This window comes from Stenella coeruleoalba (assembly GCF_951394435.1).
Source record: "Stenella coeruleoalba genome assembly, chromosome: 18".
In the NCBI taxonomy this organism is placed as follows: Eukaryota; Metazoa; Chordata; class Mammalia; order Artiodactyla; family Delphinidae; genus Stenella; species Stenella coeruleoalba.
This window is the reverse complement of record NC_137164.1, coordinates 48,089,667-48,115,131: the sequence shown is the minus strand read 5'-3', so window position 1 is coordinate 48,115,131 and position 25,465 is coordinate 48,089,667. Positions and strand designations below refer to the sequence as shown.

The following is a 25,465-nucleotide window of genomic DNA, read 5'->3' as shown; positions in this document are numbered from 1 at the left end:
ATCAGAAACTGTCCATCAGAAGAGACGCAGGCACTATATTTAGTATCCTAAAGGCATACTTCAAGTAGTACAACAATTCTAATGAAACCAGTTGTTGACACACATCTCATGCGCACATAGTGATTCTAGTGGTTTTAGAAAAGCAAATTTGTGGCTTTACAGAAGTGAATGTGATACATTTTGGGCCACTGACTCTGATTGCTCAGTCCACACATCTACTGCAGCTCCCTTCTATGGCGATGTTGCTTCTCTACATTAATTCCCTTCAAAATGAAAAATACTGGGGCAGGTAAGTAAAGACTGAATTGTTGCCCATAGGAGAATTTGCATCAGATCCCCTTGATCTCTTCTGTGTTTGTGTTTTGGGAAAAGTTCTGCTTGAATCTTTATCAGTCTGATTGAAAATTTTGTGGTGAATGAATCCCCATTAGCATCCCTCTGGCTTGAGGCATCTATTTCTATTTTCTTTATGGATCTCTTTTCATTTCTAGGTTTTACGAGTTGATAAAGTCAAACAACAAGTAGTAGCTCAAAACCAGCAAGAAACATATGTAAAGATCATTTCTTCATCTAACCCATCCTTTTCTTTAATTCATTGTAACTGTTTGATTGAAGATAGTATCTTGGAATACAATACATTGCCGTTCCTATTAGATTCATGACTTGATCACAGGGCCACCCTTCCATGAGCTCTCAAAAAGGAATGAAAGAGGAATCACAGTTGCCTGTCTCTGGAATGGCCCTACAGTGTTTACATGAAGAGTAGTGATATTCTGGTTGTAAAACTGGTACTGCTGAGGAGAATGAGATGAGGCATCTCATTAACAGAAAAATTTCTGTACCCTTGTGTGTCAAGTCTATAAGGAACTTCATGATGCCATTTTAGTCTCTTCTTTATAAATAGGATGGATGTCTCTGCTCTTGGTGAGGCTTCAGTTTCCCCCAATACATCTTCCTTCTTCGGAAAAATCTGGCTTTTTCCACCTCAGTTTCTTTCTTTTTTTCTCGTTTTTTTGAGTGAGAGAAAAGAAGCTCTTTATTCACACTACTATGAATTCACAGATTCTTCCATTTAAAAAAATTATTTATTATTATTTTTTAACATCTTTATTGGAGTATAATTGCTCTACAGTGGTGTGTTAGTTTCTGCTTTATAACAAAGTGAATCAGCCATACATATCCATATATCCCCATATCTCCTCCCTCTTGCATCTCCCTCCCACCCTCCCTATCCCACCCCTCTAGGTGGTCACAGAGCACCCAGCTGATCTCCCTGTGCTATGCGGCTGCTTCCCACTAGCTGTTTTACATTTAGTAGTGTATATATGTCCAAGCCACTCTCTCACTTCGTCCCAGCTTACCCTTCCTCCTCCCCGTGTCCTCAAGTCCATTCTCTACATCTGCGTCTTTATTCCTGTCCTGCCCCTAGGTTCTTCAGAACCTTTTTTTTTCTTTTTAGATCCCGTATGTATGTATTAGCATACGGTATTTGTTTTTCTCTTTCTGACTTATTTCACTCTGTATGACAGACTCTAGGTCCATCCACCTCACTACAAATAACTCAAATTTCATTTCTTTTTATGGCTGAATAATATTCCATTGTATATATGTGCCACATCTTCTTTATCCATTCATATGTCGATGGACGCTTAGATTGCTTCCATGTCCTGGCTATTGTAAATAGAGCTGCAATGAACATTGTGGTACATGACTCTTGTTGAATTATGGTTTTCTCAGGGTATATGCCCAGTAGTGGGATTGCTGGGTCATATGGTAGTTCTATTTTTAGTTTTTTAAGAAACCTCCATACGGTTCTCCATAGTGGCTCTATCAATTTAAATTCCCATCAACAGTGCAAGAGGGCTCTCTTTTCTCCACACCTTCTCCAGCATTCATTGTTTGTAGATTTTTTGATGATGGCCATTCTGACTGGTGTGAGGTGATACCTCATTGTAGTTTGGATTTGCATTTCTCTAATGATTAGTGATGTTGAGCATCCTTTCATGTGTTTGTTGGCAATCTGTATATCTTCTTTGGAGAAATATCTAATTAGGTCTTCCGCCCATTTTTGGAATGGGTTGTTTGTTTTTTTGATATTGAGCTGCATGAGCTGCTTGTAAGTTTTGGAGATTAATCCTTTGTCAGTCCCTTCGTTTGCAGGTATTTTCTCCCATTCTGAGGGCTGTCTTTTCATCTTGTTGATGGTTTCCTTTGCTGTGCAAAAGCTTTTAAGTTTCATTAGGTCCCATTTGTTTATTTTTGTTTTTATTTCAATTTCTCTAGGAGGTGGTCCAAAAAGGATCTTGCTGGGATTTATGTCATAGAGTGTTCTGCCTATGTTTTCCTCTAAGAGTTTTATAGTGTCTGGCCTTACATTTAGCTCTTTAATCCATTTTGAGTTTACTCTTGTGTATGGTGTTAGGGAGTGTTCTGCTTTCATTCTTTTACACGTAGCTGTCCAGTTTTCCCAGCACCACTTATTGAAGAGGCTGTCTTTTCTCCATTGTATATTCTTGCCTCCTTTATCAAAGACAAGGTGACATATGTGCATGGGTTTATCTCTGGGCTTTCTATCCTGTTCCCTTGATCTGTATTTCTGTTTTTGTGCCAATACCATACTGTCTTGATTACTGTAGCTTTGTGGTGTAGTCTGATGTTAGGAGCCTGATTCTTCCACCTCTGTTTCTCTTTCTCAAGATTGCTTTGGCTATACAGGATCTTTTGTGTTTCCATACAAATTGTGAAATTTTTTTGTTGTAGTTCTGTGAAAACTGCCATTGGTAGTTTGATAGGGATTGCATTGAATCTGTAGATTGCTTTTGGTGGTATAGTCATTTTCACAATGTTGATTCTTCCAATCCAAGAACATGGTATATCTCTCCATCTGTTTGTAGCATCTTTAATTTCTTTCATCAGTGTCTTATAGTTTTCTGCATGCAGGTCTCTTGTCTCCTTAGGTAGGTTTATTCCTAGGTATTTTATTCTTTTTGTTGTGATAGTAAATGGGAGTGTTTCCTTAATTTCTCTTTCAGATTTTTCATCATTAATGTACAGGAATGCAAGAGATTTCTGTGCATTAATTTTGTATCCTGCTACTTTACCAAATTCATTGATTAGCTCTAGTAGTTTTCAGTTTTTCACCATTGAGAACGATGCTGGCTGTGGGTTTGTCATATATGGCCTTTATTATGTTGAGGTAAGTTACCTCTCTGCCTGCTTTCTGGAGGGTTTTTATGATAAATCAGTGTTCAATTTTGTCAAAAGATTTTTCTGCATCTATTGAGATGATCATTTGCTTTTTCTCGTGGATTTGTTAATATGGTGTATCACATTGATTAATTTGCATATATTGAAGAATCCTTGCGTTCCTGGGGTAAACGCCACTTGATCAAGGTGTATGATCCTTTTAGTGTGCTGTTGGATTCTGTTTGTGAGTATTTTGTGGAGGATTTTTGCATCTGTGTTCATCAGTGATATTGGCCTGTAGTTTTCTTTCTTTGTGACATCTTTGTCTGGTTTTGGTATCAGGGTTATGGTGGCCTCATAGAATGAGTTTGGGAGTGTTCCTCCCTCTGCTATATTTTGGAAGAGTTTGAGAAGGATAGGTGTTAGCTCTTCTCTGAGAGTTTGACAGAATTCCCCTTGAAGCCATCTGGTCCTGGGCTTTTGTTTGTTGGAAGATTTTTAATCACAGTCTCAATTTCAGTGCTTGAGATTGGTTTGTTCGTATTTTCTATTTCTTCCTGGTTCAGTCTTGGTAGGTTTTCTAAGAATGTGTCCATTTCTTCCAGGTTGTCCATTTTATTGGCATATAGTTGCTTGTAGTAATCTCTCATGATCCTTTGTATTTCTGCAGTGTCAGTTGTTACTTCTCCTTTTTCATTTCTAATCTGTTGATTTGAATGTTCTCCCTTCTTTTCTTGATGAGTCTGGCTAATGGTTTATCAATGTTGTTTATCTTCTCAAAGAACCAGCTTTTAGTTTTATTCATCTTTGCTATTGTTTCCTTCATTTCTTTTTCATTTATTTCTGATCTGATCTTTATGATTTCTTTCCTTCTGCTAACTTTGGGGTTTTTTGGGTCTTCTTTCTCTAATTGCTTTAGGTGTAAATTTAGGTTTTTTATTTGAGATGTTTCTTGTTTCTTGAGGTAGGATTGTATTACTATAAACTTCCCTCTTAGAACTTATCTTGCTGCATCCCATAGGTTTTGGGTTGTCGTGTTTTCATTGTCATTTGCTTCTAGGTATTTTTTGATTTCCTCTTTGATTTCGTCAGTGATCTCTTGCTCATTTAGTGGTGCATTTTTTCGCCTCCATGTGTTTGTATTTTTTACAGATTTTTTTCCTGTAATTGATATCTGGTCTCATAGCATTGTGGTCGGGAAAGATAGTTGATACGATTTCAGTTCTCTTATATTTACCAAGGCTTGATTTGTGACCCAAGATATGGTGTATCCTGGAGAATGTTCCATGAGCAGTTGAGAAAAACGTGTATTCTGTTTGTTTTTGTTGTTGTTGGTGGTGGTTTTTTGCGGTACGCAGGCCTCTCACCGCTGTGGCCTCTCCCATTGCGGATCACAGGCTCCGGACACGCAGGCTCAGTGGCCATGGCTCATGGGTCCAGCCGCTCCATGGCACGTGGGATCCTCCCTGACTGGGGCACGATCCCGTGTCCCCTGCATTGGCAGGCGGACTCTCAACCACTGTGTCACCAGGGAAGCCCGTATTCTGTTGTTTTTGGATGGAATGTCCTATAAATATCAATTAAATCCATCTTGTGTAATGTATCATTTAAAGCTTGTGTTTCCTTATTTATTTTCATTTTGGATAATCTGTCTTTTGGTGAAAGTGGGGTAAAGTCCCCTACTATGGTTGTGTTACTGTCCATTTCCCCTTTTATGGCTGTTAGCATTTGTCTTATGTATTGAGGTGCTCCTATGTTGGGTGCATAAATATTTACAATTGTTATATCTTTTTGGATTGACCCATTGATCATTATGTAGTGTCCTTCTTTGTCTCTTGTAATAGTCTTTGTTTTAAAGTCTGTTTTGTCTGATATGAGAATTGCTACTCCAACTTTATTTTGGTTTCCATTTGCATGGAATATCTTTTTCCAGCCCCTCACTTTCAGTCTGTATGTGTCCCTAGGTCTGAAGTAGGTCTCTTGTAGACAGCATATATATGGGTCTTGTTTCTGTATCCATTCAGGCAGTCTGTGTATTTTGATTGGAGCATTTAATCCATTTACATTTAAGGTAGTTATTGATATGTATGTTTCTATTACCATTTTCTTAATTGTTCTGGGTTTATTATTGTAGGTGTTTTCCTTCTCTTGTTTTTCCTGCCTAGAGAGGTTCCTTTGTTGTAAACCTGGTTTGGTGGTGCTGAATTCTCTTAGATTTTGTTTATCTGTAAAGGTTTTAATTTCTCTATCGAATCTGAATGAGATCCTTGCTGGGTAGAGTAATCTTGGTTGTAGTTTTTTCCCCTTCATCACTTTTAATATGTCCTGCCACTCCCTTCTGACTTGCTGAGTTTCTGCTGAAAGATCAGGTGTTAATCTTAATGGGATTCCCTTGTATGTTATTTGTTGTTTTTCTCTTGCTGCTTTAAAACTTTTTTCTTTGTATTTAATTTTTGATAGTTTGTATAGTATGTGTCTTGGCATGTTTCTCCTTGGATTTATCCTGTATGGGACTCTGTGTGCTTCCTGGACTTGATTAACTATTTCCTTTCCCATGTTGGGGAAATTTTCAACTATAATCTATTCAAGTATTTTCTCAGTCCCTTTCTTTTTCTCTTCTTCTTCTGGGTCCCTTATAATTTGAGTGTTAGTGCATTGAATGTTGTCCCAGAGGTCCCTGAGACTGTCCTCAGTTCTTTTTATTCTTTTTCTTTATTCTGCTCTGCTGTAGTTATTTCCACTATTTTATCTTCCAGTTCACTTATCCGTTCTTCTCCCTCAGTTATTCTGCTATTAATTCTTTCTAGAGAATTTTTAATTTCATTTATTTTGTTGTTCATCATTGTTTGTTTGCTCTTTAGTTCTTCTAGGTTCTTGTTAAACGTTTCTTGTATTTTTCCATTCTGTTTCCAAGATTTTGGATCATCTTTACTATCATTATTCTGAATTCTTTTTCAGGTAGTCTGCCTATTTCCTCTTCATTTGTTAGATCTGGTGGGTTTTTGCCTTGCTCCTTCCTCTGCTGTGTGTTTATCTGTTTTCTCACGTTGCTTAACTTACTGTGTTTGGGGTCTCCTTTTCGCAGGCTGCAGGTTTGTAGTTCCCATTATTTTTGATGTCTGCCCCCAGTGGCTAAGATTGTTTCAGTGGGTTGTGTAGGCTTCCTGGTGGAGGGGGATGGTGACTATTTTCTGGTGGATGAGGCTGGATCTTGTCTTCCTGGTTGGCAGGACTGTGTCCAGTGGTGTGTTTTGGGGTGTCTATGATCTTATTATGATTTTTGGCAGCCTTTTGCTAATGGGTGGGTTTGTGCTCCTGTCTTGCTAGTTGTCTGTCATAGGGTGTCCAGCGCTGTAGTTTTCTGGTCGTTGAGTTGAACTTGGTTTTAGCATTGAGATGGAGATCTCTTGGAGAGCTTTCGCTGTTTGATATTACATGGAGCTGGGAGGTCTCTGGTGGACCAGTGTCCTGAGCTTGACTCTCCCACTTCAGAGGCACAGGCCTGACACCCGGTTGGTGCACGAAGACCCTGTCAGCCACACGGCTCAGAAGAAAAGAGAAAAAAAGAAAGAAAGAAAGAAAAAAATATTAAATAAAAATAATATAAAATAAAATAAAGTTATTCAAAATTTTTGAAAATAAAAAAATTAAAAAGTAATAAAAAAACAAGTACGAAAGAAGAGAGCAACCAAACCAAAAAAGAAATCCGCCAACGATAACAGGTGCTAAAATCTATGCAAAAAAAAAAAACCACACAAAAAAAAACTGGAGAGACAGAACCTTAGGGCAAATGGTAAAAGCAAAGTGATACAGACAAACTCACACAAAGAAGCATACACATACACACTTACAAAAAGAGAAAAAGGAAAAAAAGTATATATATTTAAAAAAAAAAGTAAGAGAGCAACCAAATCAGTAAACAAATCTATGAATGATAATGAAGTCTAAATACTAACTCAGGTTTAACATAAAACCAGAAACAAATCAGATGCAGAAAGTAAACCCCAAGTCTACAGTTGTTCCCAAAGTCCCCCTCCTCAATTTTGGGATGATACGTTGTCTCTTCAGGTATTCCACAGATGCAGGGTGCATCTAGTTGATTGTGGCGATTTGATCCGCTGCTCCTGAGGCTGTTGGGAGAGATTTCCCTTTCTCTTGTTTGTTCACACAGCTCCTGGGGTTCAGCTTTGGATTTGACTCTGCCTCTGTGTGTAGGTCATCTGAGGGCGTCTGTTGTTCACTCAGACACGACGGGGTTAAAGGAGCAGCTATTTCTGGCGCTCTGGCCCACTCAGGCCGGGGGGAGGGAGGGGTACAGATGTGGGGTGAGCCTGCGGCGGCAGAGGCCGGCGTGAAGTTGCACCAGCCTGAAGTGCACTGTGTGTTCTCCTGGGGAAGTTGTCCCTGGATTACAGGACACTGGCAATGGTGGGTTGCACAGGCTCCCGGCAGGGGAGGTGTGGAGAGTGACCTGTGCTCGCACACAGGCTTCTTGGTGGTGGCAGCAGCAGCCTTAGCGTCTCATGCCCGTCTCTGGGGTGTGTGCTGATAGCCGCAGCTCTCGCCCATCCCTGGAGCTTATTTAGGTGGCGCTCTGAATCCCCTCTCCTCGCGCACCCTGAAACAATGGTCTCTTGCCTCTTCGGCAGGTCCAGACTTTTCCCCGGACTCCCTCCAGGCTAGCTGTGGCGCACTAGCCCCCTTCAGGCTGTGTTCACGCAGCCAACCCAAGTCCTCTTCCTGCGCTCCGACCAAAGCCCGAGCCTCAGCTCCCAGCCCCCGCCCGCTCTGGCGGGTGAGCAGACAAGCCTCTTGGGCTGGTGAGTGCTGGTTGGCCCTGATCCTCTGTGCGGGAATCTCTCCACTTTGCCCTCTGCACCCCTGTTGCTGTGCTCTCCTCCGTGGCTCCGAAGCTCCCCCCCGCCCCCGCGCCTTGTCTCCGCCAGTGAAGGGGCTTCCTAGTGTGTGGAAACTTTTCCTCCTTCACAGCTCCCTCCCCACACCTCAGTTTCTTCATGTTCATTATTGAATCTTTCTCTTGTTCTTTATCTACTCTCAAATCTTGAGCCACTGGTAATTAGTTTCCAGGCCCCTCTCCGTGTAAGAGGGAATCAGACAAGACAATCAAGTGTGGCAGAAGAAGGTGAGAGAAGAGTCTTACTGTGTTGCCAGCTGAGCATCCCATTGTGTCTGTGGTTCTCAGGCCTCTGGCAGGCATAATAGCAGCATTATTCTTCATGTAGGCTTTGGGTTAGGAGGACCCCACTGTGGTTATGATTCTCTATGTAAGAGTTACACTATGTTCAACTTGGAAAGACTAAAAATCAAGGTCTTTTGGAACTCTTCTGATTAAATAGCCTGTATTTTTAGCCTATAGACCAAGTCTTATATTGCAGCCATTTTGTTTTGGGGGAGTTTTACGTTACATTTCTCCACTCTTTTATTAAAGGATATTTTTTATTAACTTCTAAAGTGGGAATAAAGTAAGGTAGTCTTTAGAATTTCTACTACCTACAAGAAATTGCAATGATTATTATTCTTCAAAATGTAAATATTTAATTTGTTTATGATATACATTTTTTTGTGTGTGTGGTACGCAGGCCTCTCACTGTTGTGGCCTCTCCCTTTGCAGAGCACAGGCTCCAGACGCGCAGGCTTAGTGGCCATGGCTCACGGACCTAGCCGCTCTGCGGCATGTGGGATCTTCCTGGACCGGGGCACGAACCCGTGTCCCCTGCATCGGCAGGCAGACTCTCAACCACTGCGCCACCAGGTAAGCCCTCCTTTCCTTTTTTTTTTTTTTTTTTTTTTGTGGTACGCGGGCCTCTCACTGTTGTGGCCTCTCCCGTTGCGGAGCACAGGCTCCGGACGCGCAGGCTCAGCGGCCATGGCTCGTGGGCCCAGCTGCTCCGCGGCATGTGGGATCTTCCCGGACCGGGGCACGAACCCGTGTCGCCTGCATCAGTAGGCGCACTCTCAACCACTGCGCCACCAGGGAAGCCCTATGATATACATTTTTATCATAATATTTTTGTTTCTTGGGCTTTGCTCAAAGGGTTAGCACTCTTATTTTGGGTCTTAATATTTTGGTCAGTGAAATACAAAGCACCACGTTCAGTCCTCATGAGATTCAAAACTTTGGGGAGCAGGGATTAAATTCTCTGTGGAGATTTTAGCCTAGAAATAACACTAAATCAGTCCCTGACGCAGGCAAGTTGATTACTGGCCTTAAAGTCAGTGAGATGTCAAACGGAACCAACTTTTGCTTTTCTCTAAGTGCATCTGCCTCAATTTCAGCATTAAGTGTCTTCTAGAGAAAAAGAGGAGACTCTAAAGACAAGGTTGACTTTTATGTCATCATTAATCTAAACCAAAGTGAGAGTTATTGGATTCTTCCCACCAAATTAAAACAAACACATTCTTTTCTTCCTTTTGTAAACTGCAAACCTCTCATTGAAAAACCTGGCTAAGGTTGCAAAACCTTGGAATGAGTCTTGCAGAGGTACTTGAATTATTTTAAGTCTAGAATGATTTCCCAGTTTCCAGGTGAGCCTTTATGGTGGGTCCTGAATTGAACCTTAACTTCTCTGAATTCAGGCTGCTTGGTTGGGGCATTTTTAGCCATGGTAATCTGGCCCATACCTCCTGTGTCTCTAGCAGGAGTTCTCATTCTTTACACATGGCCTCAGAACTGTTGTCACCTTCTTCCTGGCCCTTATCTTTGCTGGATATTCTCCATTTAATTCTTGAGATCCACTCTTTAGCCTTCTCTACCCTCCTCTGAACTCTAGCAGGCTGAACTTTATGGACCACATTGTCTGGCTTTCCTTGCCCTCTAGTTTCCAGTTGGGTTTCCAGTTGAGAGGCACTGGCAGAAGTTGGAGGGTGGGACAAGAGAGAGGTTGGGGTACTTGTTTCCTGGACTTCTTGTGTTTGGCCATCTCTTGGTAGTGGTTGCATTCTACTACCACATGTGAGAGTGGTTCTAAGCCACATCTCCTGTCAGACAGCCTTTTCCTACTGCTACAGTTTGCCCTGGATTCCAGCAACAGCTCCAGACCCTTCCCTGTGATTGGCTGAATAATGGCCCCCAATGATATCCACATCCTAATCCCTAGAGCTCATGAATATTACCTTGTATGAAAAAACGGTCTTTGCAGTTGTGATTAAGTTGAAGATCTTCATTTGGAAAGATTATCCTGGATTCTCTAGGTGGGTCCTAAAAGTGATGGCAAGTATCTTTAGAAGAGGAAGATAAAGGGAGATTTGACTACACACAGATGAGAAAAAAGCCAGGTGGAAGCAAAGTCAGAGTAGGTGTTACACTGCTGGCTTTGAAGTGAAGGTAGGAACCACGAGCCTAGTAATGCAAGGAATTCAGCTCTAGATGCTGGACAGGGCGAGGAAATAGATTCTCTCCAAGTGCTTGCAGAGGAGGAGGGACCCACTTAACACCTTGGTTTTAGCCCAGTAAGACTTGTTTTTGACATCCGAACTCCAAAACTAGAAGAGAAAATATTTCTGTTGTTTTAAGCCACTAAGTTTGTTCTGACTTTCACTTATTTGTTTGTTTTGTTTTGTTTTTGGTAGCAGTAGGAGACTAATACACTCCCTTTGCCTTTTCAAACCTAGTGGAAATTGTTCCTGCTTTTGCAGGCTTCAGGTTACTTCACCACCCTTTGGTGGTCTCCTTTAACTGCCTTCGTCTGTGTAAGATGTCCCCCTTCATTACGCTCTGTTGAACCACCTTTTAGAGCTTGCCACTTGTTTCCTGCTGGGTCTCTGATTGATACATCTCCCTTCCTCTGCCAAGGGCAGGAGAACTATGATAGGAAATTCTCATTTAATTTTCAATGAGTTCCAAGAGGGCAAGGACAATGGGCTTTGTTTTGCTCTGCCTGTTTTTACAAATGGATTAATTAGTGTCGGAACACTGTCAGTCTGTATTTGGGAAAAGTACCAGTGGAGCAAGAAACAAAGGAACTTAAAATGATGTTATTTACATTTATGTAAATATACCATATGATCTGAGCTATACATGTCTTACGTAAATAGTCTTTATATTGTCAAGGCAAAGTTTTACCTTGCTAATCACAGTATGAAAATGAAATAATTCATACTGGAAGAATTCATGCTTAAAATATTTCAAATAGTATGTGTACTTTTTGAACACAGGCTTTCTGAAAATCTTTTATGTTTTGTTGCTGGTTTGTAAGTACCCAGCCTGGAAAGTGAGGATTGTCAGATGTTATTTCACACACAAACAAAGTCTAATAGTTTATTTTGTGGTATTTCAGTCCTACTAAACACATTCGAAGTTAGTTTGCGGTTTTGCAAGCAACTGTAGAACATAAATATATTAAATGATATTATGCTGAAGTCCAGAATTAGTCTGTACACTGGAGAACTTTTACACTTACACCCTTATAGAATAACAAAATGCGTTATCCTCTAGCGGATTGATTTAAAAGCTTTTTATAGATCTGAACCAAGCAATTTTTCCAAAACCCCAGCTATTCTGACCTTTCTCATCATTGTCTTTACTGCTATAAAAAGCATTTTGTACATAGTACGGGGTACTGAGCAGGAATCCTAAGCACATACTATCCCTAAACTCTAAGCTTTAAACTTCTGCTGTAGCTCTTCTGAAGAGAAAGAATGTTTGCTAAGAGAAACTAAAAGCAGCAGACAGGACTTTGAAAGTATGTAAAAGGATGTTATCTAAGTGTTCAGTGAAATACTGATTTATCTTTCTTTTTACCTATGGGACCCTTGATTGATTGATTTGCTACAGTTCTCCAAATAACAGAGTTTGCACTTTTTACATTAACAATTGCCTTTCACCGAACACTTCCTGAGAACATTTTATTTTCTTTATAGCACATATTACTTGCAAAATTATCTTAATGTATTTATTTGCTTTTGAAATCTGCCTTCTCCATAAGAATATAAACTTCATGAGGACTGATACCTGCTCTATGCCTAGATCTTTGAAAGTATTTGACTTATAATACGGATGGGAAGAAATATTTGTGAAATAAATCATGATGTCATTAGCTTTGGGCCTTTACATGGTCAGGTTGATTGTGTCACAGGTTATTTGGTGATAGCTGTGTTTATAATGCTACATATTTTTTCTGAAAAGATATTCACTAGGAAAAAAAATACCTTAGCATTTTGGGCCAATAAGTATGTCCCAGACAGATTTCATCATCAAAGTAGACCTAGATTCAAGGCTATGGACCGTCCATCCAGAGATGGTCCACTGCTCAGGAGTCAGGGATAAGAGCTTGTTACCACCGAAGCTTTAAACAATTTAAATCATGCTGTAACTCCCACCCCTTGTACTCCGAGAGTAAGATCAAGGATTAAAAAGCTCTAAGAGTTTCCAATCTCAGAGGAAAATTGGCTGTCACATAGAACGAGATATATACTAACTGATTTTGCCATGCAATTGGGTTCTTAATGAAAGCAGCATAAAACAAAACTGTACCCCTCTGTATTTCATTTGTATATCTTGTACCTGGAATAAAATGTAACTGCTGTAAATCTTTAAGTTGGATTCAGTAAAGCGATAATACTGTACTATACAAACTGACCATTTAGCTTAATGACTGATTTGTTACACCGTTAACTTGTCCCATGCTTTGTGTTAGGGTTCCTTGATAACTGAGTAGTTGTTAACTACTGTAATGAACAGATTCTTCCCAGGGGAAAAACCTCTTACAGTGGGAGGTTAGTGATATCACTGACTGTTGTCTTAAAGGTGGCCATGGAATAATGAATAGATTTTAAAGTTATTAAAGTTCAACCGTGGAAGCATTGTAGGACCTCAAAAAATTGCTTCAGAAATGAAATAAGTGAAAGAAAAAGCATGAAAGAGTCTTGTCAAGCCTTTGAAGTTTGCACATGACATGTCAGATTTCTTAGCTGCTACTTAAAAAATCTCTGTAGTCAAATTACATGGTTTGGAAATGTAGTACTATTATTAGGAGTAGTGCCATGGGACTTATTTTCTCTTTTTTGACCAGTGTACTCCATGATGTAAAAATACCCCTCACATCCTCTGAAGAAATAGATGAGGTAGTCAATTAAGAATTATAATAAGCTGGTGGGAAGGTGCAGCGCCTTCAGGGATACCTTAGATGTGGAGAAGAGAATGGAAGACTTGAAGCCAGTTCTCACAGCTGGTGTAGGGAATGGATATGCTTGTTAGTCTCAGGTGGTCCAGCCTGGACACCTATACTGGAGATAATATTTCCATGTCTTTAGGATAACATGATAAAAGATTCCCGTAGTTTTATTAACTTTTATAGAAATGTAATCTAAACCCCTTTCTTCACAGAAGGAACTCCAATGTCTTCCGCTTTGAGTTTTTGTAACGTACAAGGGCCCTTTTCTCCCACAAAGAAGATTCATCTTAGTATGCTTTTAGAAAGCAAGCTATCTGGCGGTTTTTGATATGTGATTTTCCAAGATTATATTAGTATCCACTCCTTCAGAAACATATCGAGGGGAAGGAGGAATGTTCTTTGTTTTCGAAAGGCTTTCTCAGCGTGGCACAAAAAGGCAGAATTCACAACTGAAATGCTCGTGCATTTCTACTAAACAAAAATTAAAAACAAACTTCTGAATGCAAACCCATGATAAAGTTAAAAGGCAAACTAGAAACTGAATAGTGACATTTCTGCATAACAGGTTAAATGTTAATTTCCTAAATGTAAGATGTGCTTTTAAAAATAAATAAAGGAAATTGGAAACAACCCAAATACTCAACAATGGAGGACTGATAAATTATGGGCATCCATAAAACAAAATAAAAATATTTTAGTCCTAAAAGTATAATTTTATATAGGACATGGGAAGATATTCAGAATATAGCTAAATGAGAGAGGCAGTTACACAGTAGAAATATAATAAGTATATTTCTATTTTTACTGAATGTTAAATGACTAGGACAGAATTTTGGAAGGCTAAACAATAAAGTATAATGATCATCTCTGGTTGGTAATATTTTAGGTGATTTTTTAGATGATCTAATTTGTCTAAAACGAGCATGAATTGCTTATGCAGAAGTAAAAAGAATTACATCAAAGTGTATTAAATACACCATGGATATATCATGAGTGTCAGGCTGCTTAAAATATTCTTTCATTTTTATTTTATTTTAGTGAATTACCATCAAAAGTCCTTTTAAGTGGATGCCTTTGGAAATCATATTAAATCTTCCAGATCCTTGGGGGGGCATAGGCTGATATTTAAAGTTTCTGTCAGTAAGTTGTAAAATGATCTAATATGTGGAATTCTGCCATCCTGGAATTTAGAGATCAGGGGAAAAATGATCCAGCTGCTGCTTGTCTCTGTGCACCACAGAGGACCACAAGCCAGAAATGATGCTGGCCAAATACCACCATTGCTCATGCTGGGTAATAAAAAGTCCCTGGCCATAAACTCCCTGCTCCTGCCACGGCTGTGCTGACAGAGCTCCATGCCAGGAGCAAAGCCAGGGAGATGATTCCTGGAAAAACTTATATTAAAATGTGCTGCCATGGCTTGACTGCTTTCACTAGTGTCTCACTGTGGTTTACCACTGGTATTCCAAATAGAGATTGAATGGACCAGTTTTGCTCTTACATAGTTTCCTCTGTTTCTCCCCCCATGGTGGAAGTATGGTGTTATGTGTAACTAAACTATTAGCGGGGCTCCTGAACCTATGTTAATATCCTGCTATGCTACTTGCTAATGTGTAACCTTGGACAAGTCACTTAACTTCTCTGTTTTTCGCTCTCTGTATCTGTAAAGTGGAGTTAATACTACTACCCATCTCATAGGGTTGAGAGTATTAAATGGGATAATAAATGTAAAGAACCAAGACAGTGACTGGTCCATAATAAGTACTCAGTGAATGTCAGCTGTTGTTATTGCCACAATGTTTACAACCTGTTGAAGGCTCCCAAGTTTAGAGAATGTCCTTGGTCATCGTACAATTCCACGAGTAGCTGAAAGGGCTGTTTCCTTAGAGTTGGAGTTCTAACTCTGAGCTAACCATTTTGCATTCAGTCATTTTAACAACTCTAGGAGTTGATATCATGTTCCAGATGATGAGTGAGGTAGATCAGGAAACATTCTTTTCCAATGCCCCATAGTCCCTCCAACTACACCTTCTGTCTGGCTTCCTGTTACAGAATCCCCTAGAATTCACAGGTCGGAATTCCAGCAACTCTCTTGACCACCCTGCCCCCGTCAGACCAGGTACTCTTCAGGGGGGATTTGAAGAGTCCTGAGTAAGTAGCCCATAATAATTGCTGGTGATTCTCCTATGGCCCTTTATCACAGTTCTGTGAGTAGAGTTTGCTCAGTCTTGGTGACTGATCTTAGAAATTCTTTTCCTCTTGACTGGGGTACTGCCTCTGTTCAGTCATCTCAGGACAGGAGTCTTGCTGAACTCCAATTTCTGCTTCCTGTTGCCACACCACATCCATATAGACTGCCTCAAACCTCTACCTGTTGCCTTTTTTCCCTCCTTCATGCTCTGTTTTGTCCACTTGTAGGCCAGCCATTGACAGAAACCACCTGCTTACTTGAGCCTCAGCCTAATGGCTGTTGGCTCCTTCAGTGTGCCACTGGCCAAGGCAGATTTGGTCCCTCCTGGAGAATCGTTGGATCAACAGCATGCTCTCTGGGTCTATGGGTCCCTCCAAATCTGTTCATCTTGCCAAAAACAAATCCCCAGCTCTGGGAACTCTAGTCTGTTCATGTCAGAATCCTCTTCTCAACTCTTCTCATGGTCATTAACGCCAGCCAGTAAATGAACTCCTCAGCTCCATTCTGTGAGGACAGAGGCAGGTGCCATAATTGACCTGAGTTACTATTACCATAGGAGCATTTTCCCATCTATCCATGTGGGGAGCCTGGGAATTATCCATGTGGAAGATGCGTCTTGCTTTTGAATGGAGGGAGAGGTCAACTGATCATCTAGACTCATGCTGAAAAAGCCAAAATGAGCTCATTGCACTTTAAAATAATGAAATTGTTTACAAAATTGTATTGATTTCTCAAGGCTTTAATGTTTAAATATTTTTTCATCAGCTGTCAAGAGATAAAGATGCCTGCAGAAAGCAGAAGATAGAAAAGTCAATTCTCTGACTAGAGTGGAAAACTGCATTACTTGAAATTCTCTTGCCTGTCTCCTATAAAACTGAAAACATGCAAAAATAACCTCTATTTGCATATAAAATAGCTACATAAAATTGGTCTACAGCTTATCTCATGCTGTAAACACAAGGAAAGGAGAAAATACACATTCGTATGTGTAGCCTATGTTGAAAAGTCTTATTAAACCTAAATTATGCATTTCCATTCAGGAAAAACATGCTCACTAATAGAAAACTGCAGCCATTTTGCTGGCGAGACACTCCAAAGGTTCACGTGGTAAGAAGCAGTTCCCTATTTTATACAAGCTGTTGGTTATGTGCAAAGCAAAGTATTTGATTAAAATACCATTTCTTAGGCTCCTGTGGAATGTGGCTGCGCTACTGAGGAAGTGTCATCATTTCTGAGGTTGGTAAATGTGAATCATAGGGTAGAGAGAGCAGGAATGGGCAGAGAGACCGCGATGCAGATCTGATGCCTCTGAGAGCAGAGGAAGGAAAGAGCAGGATTGGGTAGGAAGAGTCTCAGACCAGTACATCTCTCAGGTGGGCTCAGCTAGACTGCTAAGGAGCTGCAGGGTAAGGAGGGCTCATTAGGAGAGTTCCATGTTGGGCAGGAGTAGCCTGTAGAGGATGTGGCCTCAGCATGAGTGCTTCACTAGATTCCAAATTGCGGCATGTGGATGCTGTTAGCTGACTGCAATCTTTGCTCTGTGTTCTTTTTTTTAAATGGATGTTTTTCATTAAAAAAATTTTTTTTTGAAGTATAGTTGATTTACAACGTTGTGTTTAATTTCTGCTGTACAATAAAGTGACTCAGTTATACAAACACACACACACACACACACACACACACACACACACACACATATATATCCTTTTTCATATACTTTTCCATTATGGTTTATCACAGGACATTGAATATAGTTCTCTGTGCTCTACAGTAGGACCTTGTTGTTTATCCATTATGTATGTAATAGTTTGTATCTGCTGATCCCAAGCTCCCAATCCTTCTCTCCCCCAGCCTCCTCCCCTTGGTAATCAACAGTCTGTCCTATATATCTGTGAGTCTGCTTTCGTTTAGTAGATATGTTCATTTGTGTCGTATTTTAGATTCTGCATATCAGTGATATCATATGATAATTGTCTTTCTCTTTCTGACTTATTTCACTTAGTATGATAATCTCTAGGTCCATCCATGTTGCTGCAAATGGCATTATTTCATTCGTTTTTTATGGCTGAGTAATATTCCATTGTGTGTATATGTGTGTGTGTGTGTGTGTGTGTGTGTGTGTGTGTGTGTGTATATATATATATATATATATATATATATACACACCATATCTTCTTTACCATTCATCTGTCAATGGACATTTAAGTTGTTTCCTGTTCTCTCTCTCTTTTTTTTTTTTTTAACATCTTTATTGGGGCATAATTGCTTTACAATGGTGTGCCAGTTTCTGCTTTATAACAAAGTGAATCAGTCATACATAAACATATGTTCCCATATGTCTTCCCTCTTGCGTCTCCCTCCCTCCCACCCTCCCTATCCTGTTCTCTCTTGAAGGCAGGTTGGAGCATCTACCACCATGGCTGTCCTTGCTGCCATGGTAGCCATTTGTTGCCTTCAAGCTGATGTTCTTACATTTTATCCTTACATAACTTCCTGGTGGGAAGGTTAATCTGATGCACTATAATGTTCCATAGCCATAAGCAGACTCTTGAATCTTATTTGTTTTAACAAAATTTTTACTATAGTTTGGTAGCAAGTATTGGCAGTCATGAACCATTTCTGTTTGGAAGTTCTTTGCAAAATGACATAAAGAAGAAAGAGTAAAGACAGTCTTTTGTCTGATAAATTGGTTTTTTCCTCTTCTGCCTTATTGGGCCAGAGCTTCTTTGATGCCTACTACCCAACATGGCCTAGAAGTGAAGGGCCACCAGAAATGAAACCCCTATGGGGAGAAGTAGTTGCTAAATTATCAAGTCTTTGGTCCTAAAGTAACTTCTCTGTTAGTCTTTCCTAGTTTTTGCCTCCCCATTTCAGGTTGATTTTCCCACTATTGAGGTTACTAATGGCTTTCTAATGACTTGATGGGTAGGTGAAGATAAGAAGGTAGTGGGTATGATAGTAATCTCTATCCTATGTAAAGTAACCTAAAGTCAAGAATTATTTTTTAAAATTATCTTTGTTTATAGGTTAAAGTGCATAACAGGTACTCAATTCTTGGAAGATTGAATAAAGAACAATGTAGATGTTGGATAGGAGCCAAGCACAGTTTACTTGGGATGCATGTATCTAGTGATAGAAGGATCTTGTGGTGCCCTCTAGACTGTAGTACTCTTCCTCTCCTGAGATTTTAAGCAGGGAAATTTTATTATGGTGGTTGGTTGCTACCTGAAAGATACGGAAAGACTTACTATAATGCGAGAAGAGATTGGAAGGTAAGTTTTGAAGACAGGGAGCATAATTGCAAAACTTATGTTGAGTCAGTGAGGCATTGGATGATGGGGCAAAGCCTAGCAGGAAGTGTTAAAGGGAGCAATACAATATAGTAAGATTGGAACACTATGGTCTGGTTGGACAAATATGTCCTCCTGCCTGCTTTTGTAAATAAAATTTTATTGGAACACAGCCACACCTATTTGTTTACACAGTGTCTATGGCTGCTTTTATGTCAGAACGGCAGAGTTGAGTAGTTTCTAAGCCAAGAACATTTATTATCAGGCCCTTTAAGAAAATACTTGTGATCCCTAAAATACAGGCTTAGAGTGGGCATGATCAAGACCATCATCAGTGATTTTATAGTTTTGTCTGGAAGCATGAAGACTTTTTTGGAGATTTTGTTTAATATAGTTTCAGCATTTTGGCAACACTGGATCTTACTTCTTTTACCTCTTTCCTAGATATGTCACCTCAACATAGTCTTCATTTCTCCCCTGCTTTTTCCTTTTTTGTCTTCCCCTTACCCTGCATCTACTTTCCTCTTCTATTTCGTCTCCTTTTTCTTTTCCTTTCCCCTGCCATCATTTCCTTCTCTTTCTACTTTAAGAATCTTAATTCCCCAAATTTCCTGCCTAGTTGTTAATAATCTGTAAACAGGGCTGAAATGATAGATCCAATGCACTTAGCCTTTAATTTGCCTTCTTTCAAGGTTAGCATTTCCAGTACCACATTCTCCTAAGTTATAGCACACCTGTACCCTCCCTTCAACTACAGAATTCCACAGTGTATTTCACACTAAATCCCTCACATCACTTGCTTTTAGATGCATCTTGTTACACCAGTTTATGTGAGTGTCACCACCTATAGTTTAAATAATGGACAATTTCACTGGCTCAGCATAGCCTCTGGCTTTCCTGTCTTATTTCTTCCCCGCCTCCTGTAAAAAAAAACCTATTTTTTTCCTACCCCAGGTTATTAAAAATCTAGTCACTATTACAGAAGCACAGTTTTTCTAGTCCCTTCAGTTTTGCTTGTATTGATTTTTTAGCTCTATTTTATTTACATTGCTTTTAATGTAATATGTGGGTATTTTCATTCATACAGGTGACTCAGTGAAGGAACAGTGTGCACTTTGTACTCAGCAAGCAATTTTTCTCATTTGAGATCCCTAGTTTTAATTAAGTAGTACAGTGATTTCAGTAGTAGGTGCTTCCTGTAAGAAATTTTATGATTGCGTGACTTCTACCATGATTGTGTTATTTACCATGAACAAACCAAAATAAAGAAGATTTATGGACCTTTACAATTAAGGTAACCTACATTCAGTCATATAAACTCTATATTCCCACACATTTAGGACCTATATTCTATTCAATGGACATCTATTTCCTGCTTAATGGATTTGAAAAAAATTGCAGTTAACACCACACTTTTTCCTTAAATCATTTTTGGAAAGCTTAAGTTATGAATAAAGAAAAAGCAAGGTATATAGTATTTAAGAATGTTAATGTAATTTAAAGTAATGGCAACATAACTACCTTTAGTAGACTGGTCCTATTAAAATTGCAGAGCAGGCCACATTAAAATGTTAAAGGGGAATTTCAGGTACTTAGGTAACAATAATATGTAAGATTTCTTAATTGTTTACTTTATTGGAAACTAATTTTGAAGATCTTCATAAAGAGACTCGAATGATGGTGGTTCTTGTGAGTAAGGAGGCAACAGGTTAGGGTTACTGCTCTTATGAAGACTCAGAATTTCATAAAGATTCCAGTTTGAAGGATGATAATACAGAATGACAGTTCAAGACTTCTTACTTCCTTCTTCTGTGAGTTTCTGGACCTGCTTTGACTAATTCCACAAAAGTGACTTTGAAACAAGCTGACAGGAGAGCTTCAGGCATCTAGTGTAAACCAACGTTGATCCTGAGAATCCCTTGAATTCTCTTGAATTAATAAACAAGGTCACAAAAATATTATTAATATTTATATAATTTCTCATTTTATATTGAAATAATGCTTTAATGAACAGTATTGTATACTTTTTTCTGAGTCCATTAATAGAAGTGGAACTTTGAGGTCAAAGGTTAACATACGTTTGAAGCTCTTGACACTTATTGCAGAAATGGGCATCTGAAAACATAACAATTTATACTCCATTGTCATTGTATTCCCCACTCCTTATTCTTCATCCAACTGTCCAACATTTATTACTTTTCTGGAATATCTGTGCACTTGATAGATAAAAATAGGAATTTATTGTATTAATTTGTGTCTCTTCGATAATAGAAAGGTAGACAATTTTTTCATATTTTTATGGCACATAAATATGTCCTACCTCTCTTGTGGTATTCGTTCAATTTGTTTAACTTTTCCATTTATTTCATATCGTTAGTCTGTGTCTACCTGGTCCTAATCTATGTTTATATAGAAGAACTTGTTCCAACAGATAAGAGCAACAGAGCTGATCAGACAAGCAAAGAACTTTCTAACAGTTAGGATTATTCATAAGTAGAATAGGTTACCTTTTGAGCCAGTAGACTTCTTACTGAAAACATCTCTTTTTGGAGATTCTTTTGTTAGAAAGTTTAAAATGGAAGAATTCAGAGGAGCTTCAAGATGGCGGAAGAGTAAGACACGGAGATCACCTTCCGCCTCATAAATACATCAGAAATACATCTACATGTGGAACAACTCCTACAGAACATCTACTGAATGCTGGCAGAAGACCTCAGACTTCGCAAAAGGCAAGAAACTCCCCACGTACCTAGGTAGGGCAAAAGAAAAAAAGAAAAAACAGAGACAAAAGAACAGGAACGGGACCTGCACCAGTGGGAGGGAGCTGTGAAGGAGGAAAGGTTTCCACATACTAGGAAGCCCCTTCACGGGAGGAGACTACGGGTGGCGGAGGGGGGGAAGCTTCGGAGCCGCGGAGGAGAGCGCAGCAACAGCGGTGCAGAGGGCAAAGCAGAGAGATTCCCGCACGGAGGATCGGTGCCGACCATCACTCACCAGCCTGCGAGGCTTGTCTGCTCACCCGCCGGCCGGGGCGGGCGGGGCTGGGAGCTGAGGCTCGGGCTTTGGTTGGAGCACAGGGAGAGGACTGGAGTTGGCGGTGTGAACATAGCCTGCAGGGGGCTAGTGCGCCACGGCTAGCCGGGAGGGAGTCCAGGGAAAAGTCCTGACCTGCCGAAGAGACAAGAGACTTTTTCTTGCCTCTTTGTTTCCTGGTGTGCGAGGAGAGGGGATTAAGAGCGCTGCATAAAGGAGCTCCAGAGACGGGCGCGAGCCATGGCTATCAGCGTGGACCCCAGAGACGGGCATGAGACGCTAAGGCTGCTGCTGCCGCCACCAAGAACCCTATGTGCGAGCACAGGTCACTCTCCACACCTCCCCTCCTGGGAGCCTGTGCAGCCCACAACTGCCAGGGTCCCGTGATCCAAAGACAACTTCGCCGGGAGAACGCACGTCGGGCGCCTCAGGCTGGTGCAACGTCCCGCCGGCCTCTGTCACCGCAGGCTCGCCCCGCATTCCACACCCCTCCCTCCCCCTGGCCTGAGTGAGCCAGAGCCCCTGAATCAGCTGCTCCTTTAACCCTGTCCTCTCTGAGCGAAGAACAGTCGCCCTCAGGCGACCTACACGTAGAGGCGGGTCCCAATCCAAAGCTGAACCCCGGGGAGCTGTGTAAACAAAGAAGAGAAAGGGAAATCTCTCCCAGCAGCCTCAGAAGCAGAAGATTAAAGCTCCACAATCAACTTGATGTACCCAAATCTGTGGAATACATGAATAGACAACGAATCATCCCAAACTGAGGAGGTGGACTTTGGGAGCAACGATATATATATATTTTTCCCTTTTTCTCTTTTTTTAAGTGTGTATGTGTATGCTTCAGTTTGTGATTTTTGTCTGTATAGCTTTGCTTTTACCATTTGTTCTAGGGTTCTGTCTGTCCATTTATTATTATTATTTTTTATTACTTAAAAAATGTTTTTTTCTTAATTATTTTTTTAATTTTAATAACTTTATTTTATTTTATTTTACTTTATTTTATCTTCTTTCTTTCTTTCTTTCTCTGTTTTATTCTGAGCCATGTGGAGGACAGGCTCTTGGTGCTCCAGTCAGGTGTCAGGGCTGTGCCTCTGAGGTGGGAGAGCCAAGTTCAGGACACTGGTGCACAAGAGACCTCCCAGCTCCACGTGATATCAAACGGTGAAAATCTCCCAGAGATCTCCATCTCAACGCAAAGACCCAGCTCCACTCAACGACCAACAAGCTACAGTGCAGGACCCCTATGTCAAACAACTAGCAAGACAGGAACACAACCCCATCCATGAGAATAGAGGCTGCGTAAAATAATAATAAGGCCACAGACACCCTAAAATACGCCACCAGACATGGACCTACCCACCAGAAAGACAAGATCCAGCCTCATCCACCATAACACAGGCACTAATCCCCTCCACCAGGAAGCCTACACAACCCACTGAAGCAACCTTAGCCACTGGGGACAGACACCAAAAACAACAGGAACTATGAACCTGCAGCCTGTGAAAAGAAGACCCCAAACGCAGTAAGTTAAGCAAAATGAGACAGAGAAACACACAGCAGATGAAGGAGGTAGGCAAAAACACACCAGACCTGACAAATGAAGAGGAAATAGGCAGTCTACCTGAAAAAGAATTCAGAATAATAATAGTAAAGATGTTCCAAAATCTCGGAAATAGAATGGAGAAAATACAAGGAACATTTAACAAGGACCTACAACAACGAAAGAGCAAACAAACAATGATGAACAACAAAATAAATGAAATTAAAAATTCTCTAGAAGGGATCAATAGTAGAATAACTGAGGCAGAAGAACGGATAAGTGACCTGGAAGATAAAATAGTGGAAATAACTACCGCAGAGCAGAATAAAGAAAAAAGAATGAAAAGAATTGAGGACAGTCTCAGAGACCTCTGGGACAACATTAAATGCACCAACATTCGAATGATCGGGGTCCCAGAAAAAGAAGAGAAAAATAAAGGCACTGAGAAAATATTTGAAGAGATTATACTTGAAAACTTCCCTACTTTGGGAAAGGAAATAGTTATTCAAGTCCAGGAAGCACAGAGAGTCCCATACAGGATAAATCCATGGAGAAACATGCCAAGATACATACGAATGAAACTATAAAAAATTAAATACAAAGAACAAATAATAAAAGCAGCAAGAAAAAAAAAAAAACAAATAACACATAAGGGAATCCCCATAAGGTTAATGGGTGACCTTTCAGCAGAAAGTCTGCAAGCCAGAAGGGAGTGGCAGGACATATTTAAAGTGATGAAGGAGAAAAACCTACAACCAAGATTACTCTACCCAGCAAGGATCTCATTCAGATTTGATGGAGAAATTAAAAGCTTTACAGACAAACAAAAGCTAAGGGAATTCAGCACCACCAAACCAGCTTTACAACAAATGCTAAAGGAACTTTTCTAGGCAGGAAACACAAGAGAAGGGAAACACTTACAATAATAAACCGAAAACAATTAAGAAAATGGTAATAGGAGCATACATATCAATAATTACCTTAAATGTAAATGGATTAAATGCTTCAACCAAAAACACACACTGGCTGAATGGGTACAACAAGAAGACCCATATATATGCTGTCTACAAGAGACCCACTTCAGACTTAGGGACACATACGGACTGAAAGTGAGGGGATGGAAAAAGATATTCCATGCAAATGGAAAACAAAAGAACGCCGGAGTAGCAATTCTCATATCAGACAAAATAGACTTTAAAACAAAGCCTATTACAAGAGACAGAGAAGGACCCCACATAACAATCAAGGGATCAATCCAAGAAGAAGACGTAACAACTGTAAATATTTATGCACCCAACATAGGAGCACCTCAGTATATAAGGCAAATAGTAACAGCCATAAAAGGGGAAATCGACAGTAACACAGTCATAGTAGGGGATTTTAAGACCCCACTTTCACCAATGGACAGATCATCCAAAATGAAAATAAAGAAACACAAACTTTAAATGAGACATTAAAAATATCGACTTAATTGATATTTATAGGACATTCCATGCAAAAACAAAAGAATGCACATTCTTCTCAAGTGCTCATGGAACATTCTCCAGGATAGATCATATCTTGGGTCACAAATCAAACCTTGGTATATTTAAGAAAATTGAAATCGTAAGGGTATCTTTTCCGACCACAATGCTATGAGACTAGATATCAATTACAGGAAAAAATCTGTAAGAAATGCAAGCACATGGAGGCTAAACAACACACTACTTAATAACCCAGAGATCAGTGAAGAAATCAAAAAACACCTGGAAACAAATGACAATGAAAACACAGCAACCTCACACCTATGGGATGCAGCAAGATCAGTTCTAAGAGGGAAGTTTATAGCAATACAGTCCTACCTTAAGAAACAAGAAACATCTCAAACAACCTAACCTTACACCTAAAGCAATTAGAGAAGACCCAAAAAACCCAAAACTTAGCAGAAAGAAAGAAAGAAAGATCAGATCAGATATAAATGAAAAAGAAATGAAGGAAATGATAGCAAAGATGAATAAAACTAAAAGCTGGTTCTTTGAGAAGATAAACAAAATTGATAAACCATTAGTCAGACATATCAAGAAAAAAAGGGGGAAGACTCAACTCAATAGAATTA

General features: G+C 39.9%; 1 protein-coding gene across 2 annotated transcripts in view; it reads left to right on the top strand.

Annotated features, from left to right (window-relative positions):
• Window positions 1–25,465, top strand: part of LOC307176780 (uncharacterized protein) — a 399,639-nt gene that overhangs the window by 132,721 nt on the left and 241,453 nt on the right. For both annotated transcript variants that reach the window (XM_079903214.1, XM_079903213.1), the window contains exon 2: window positions 8,819–8,959. In XM_079903214.1, the coding sequence (XP_079759340.1) occupies window positions 8,852–8,959 (108 nt within the window). In that variant the 5' untranslated portion in view covers window positions 8,819–8,851. The remainder of the gene's footprint in view (window positions 1–8,818; window positions 8,960–25,465) is intronic.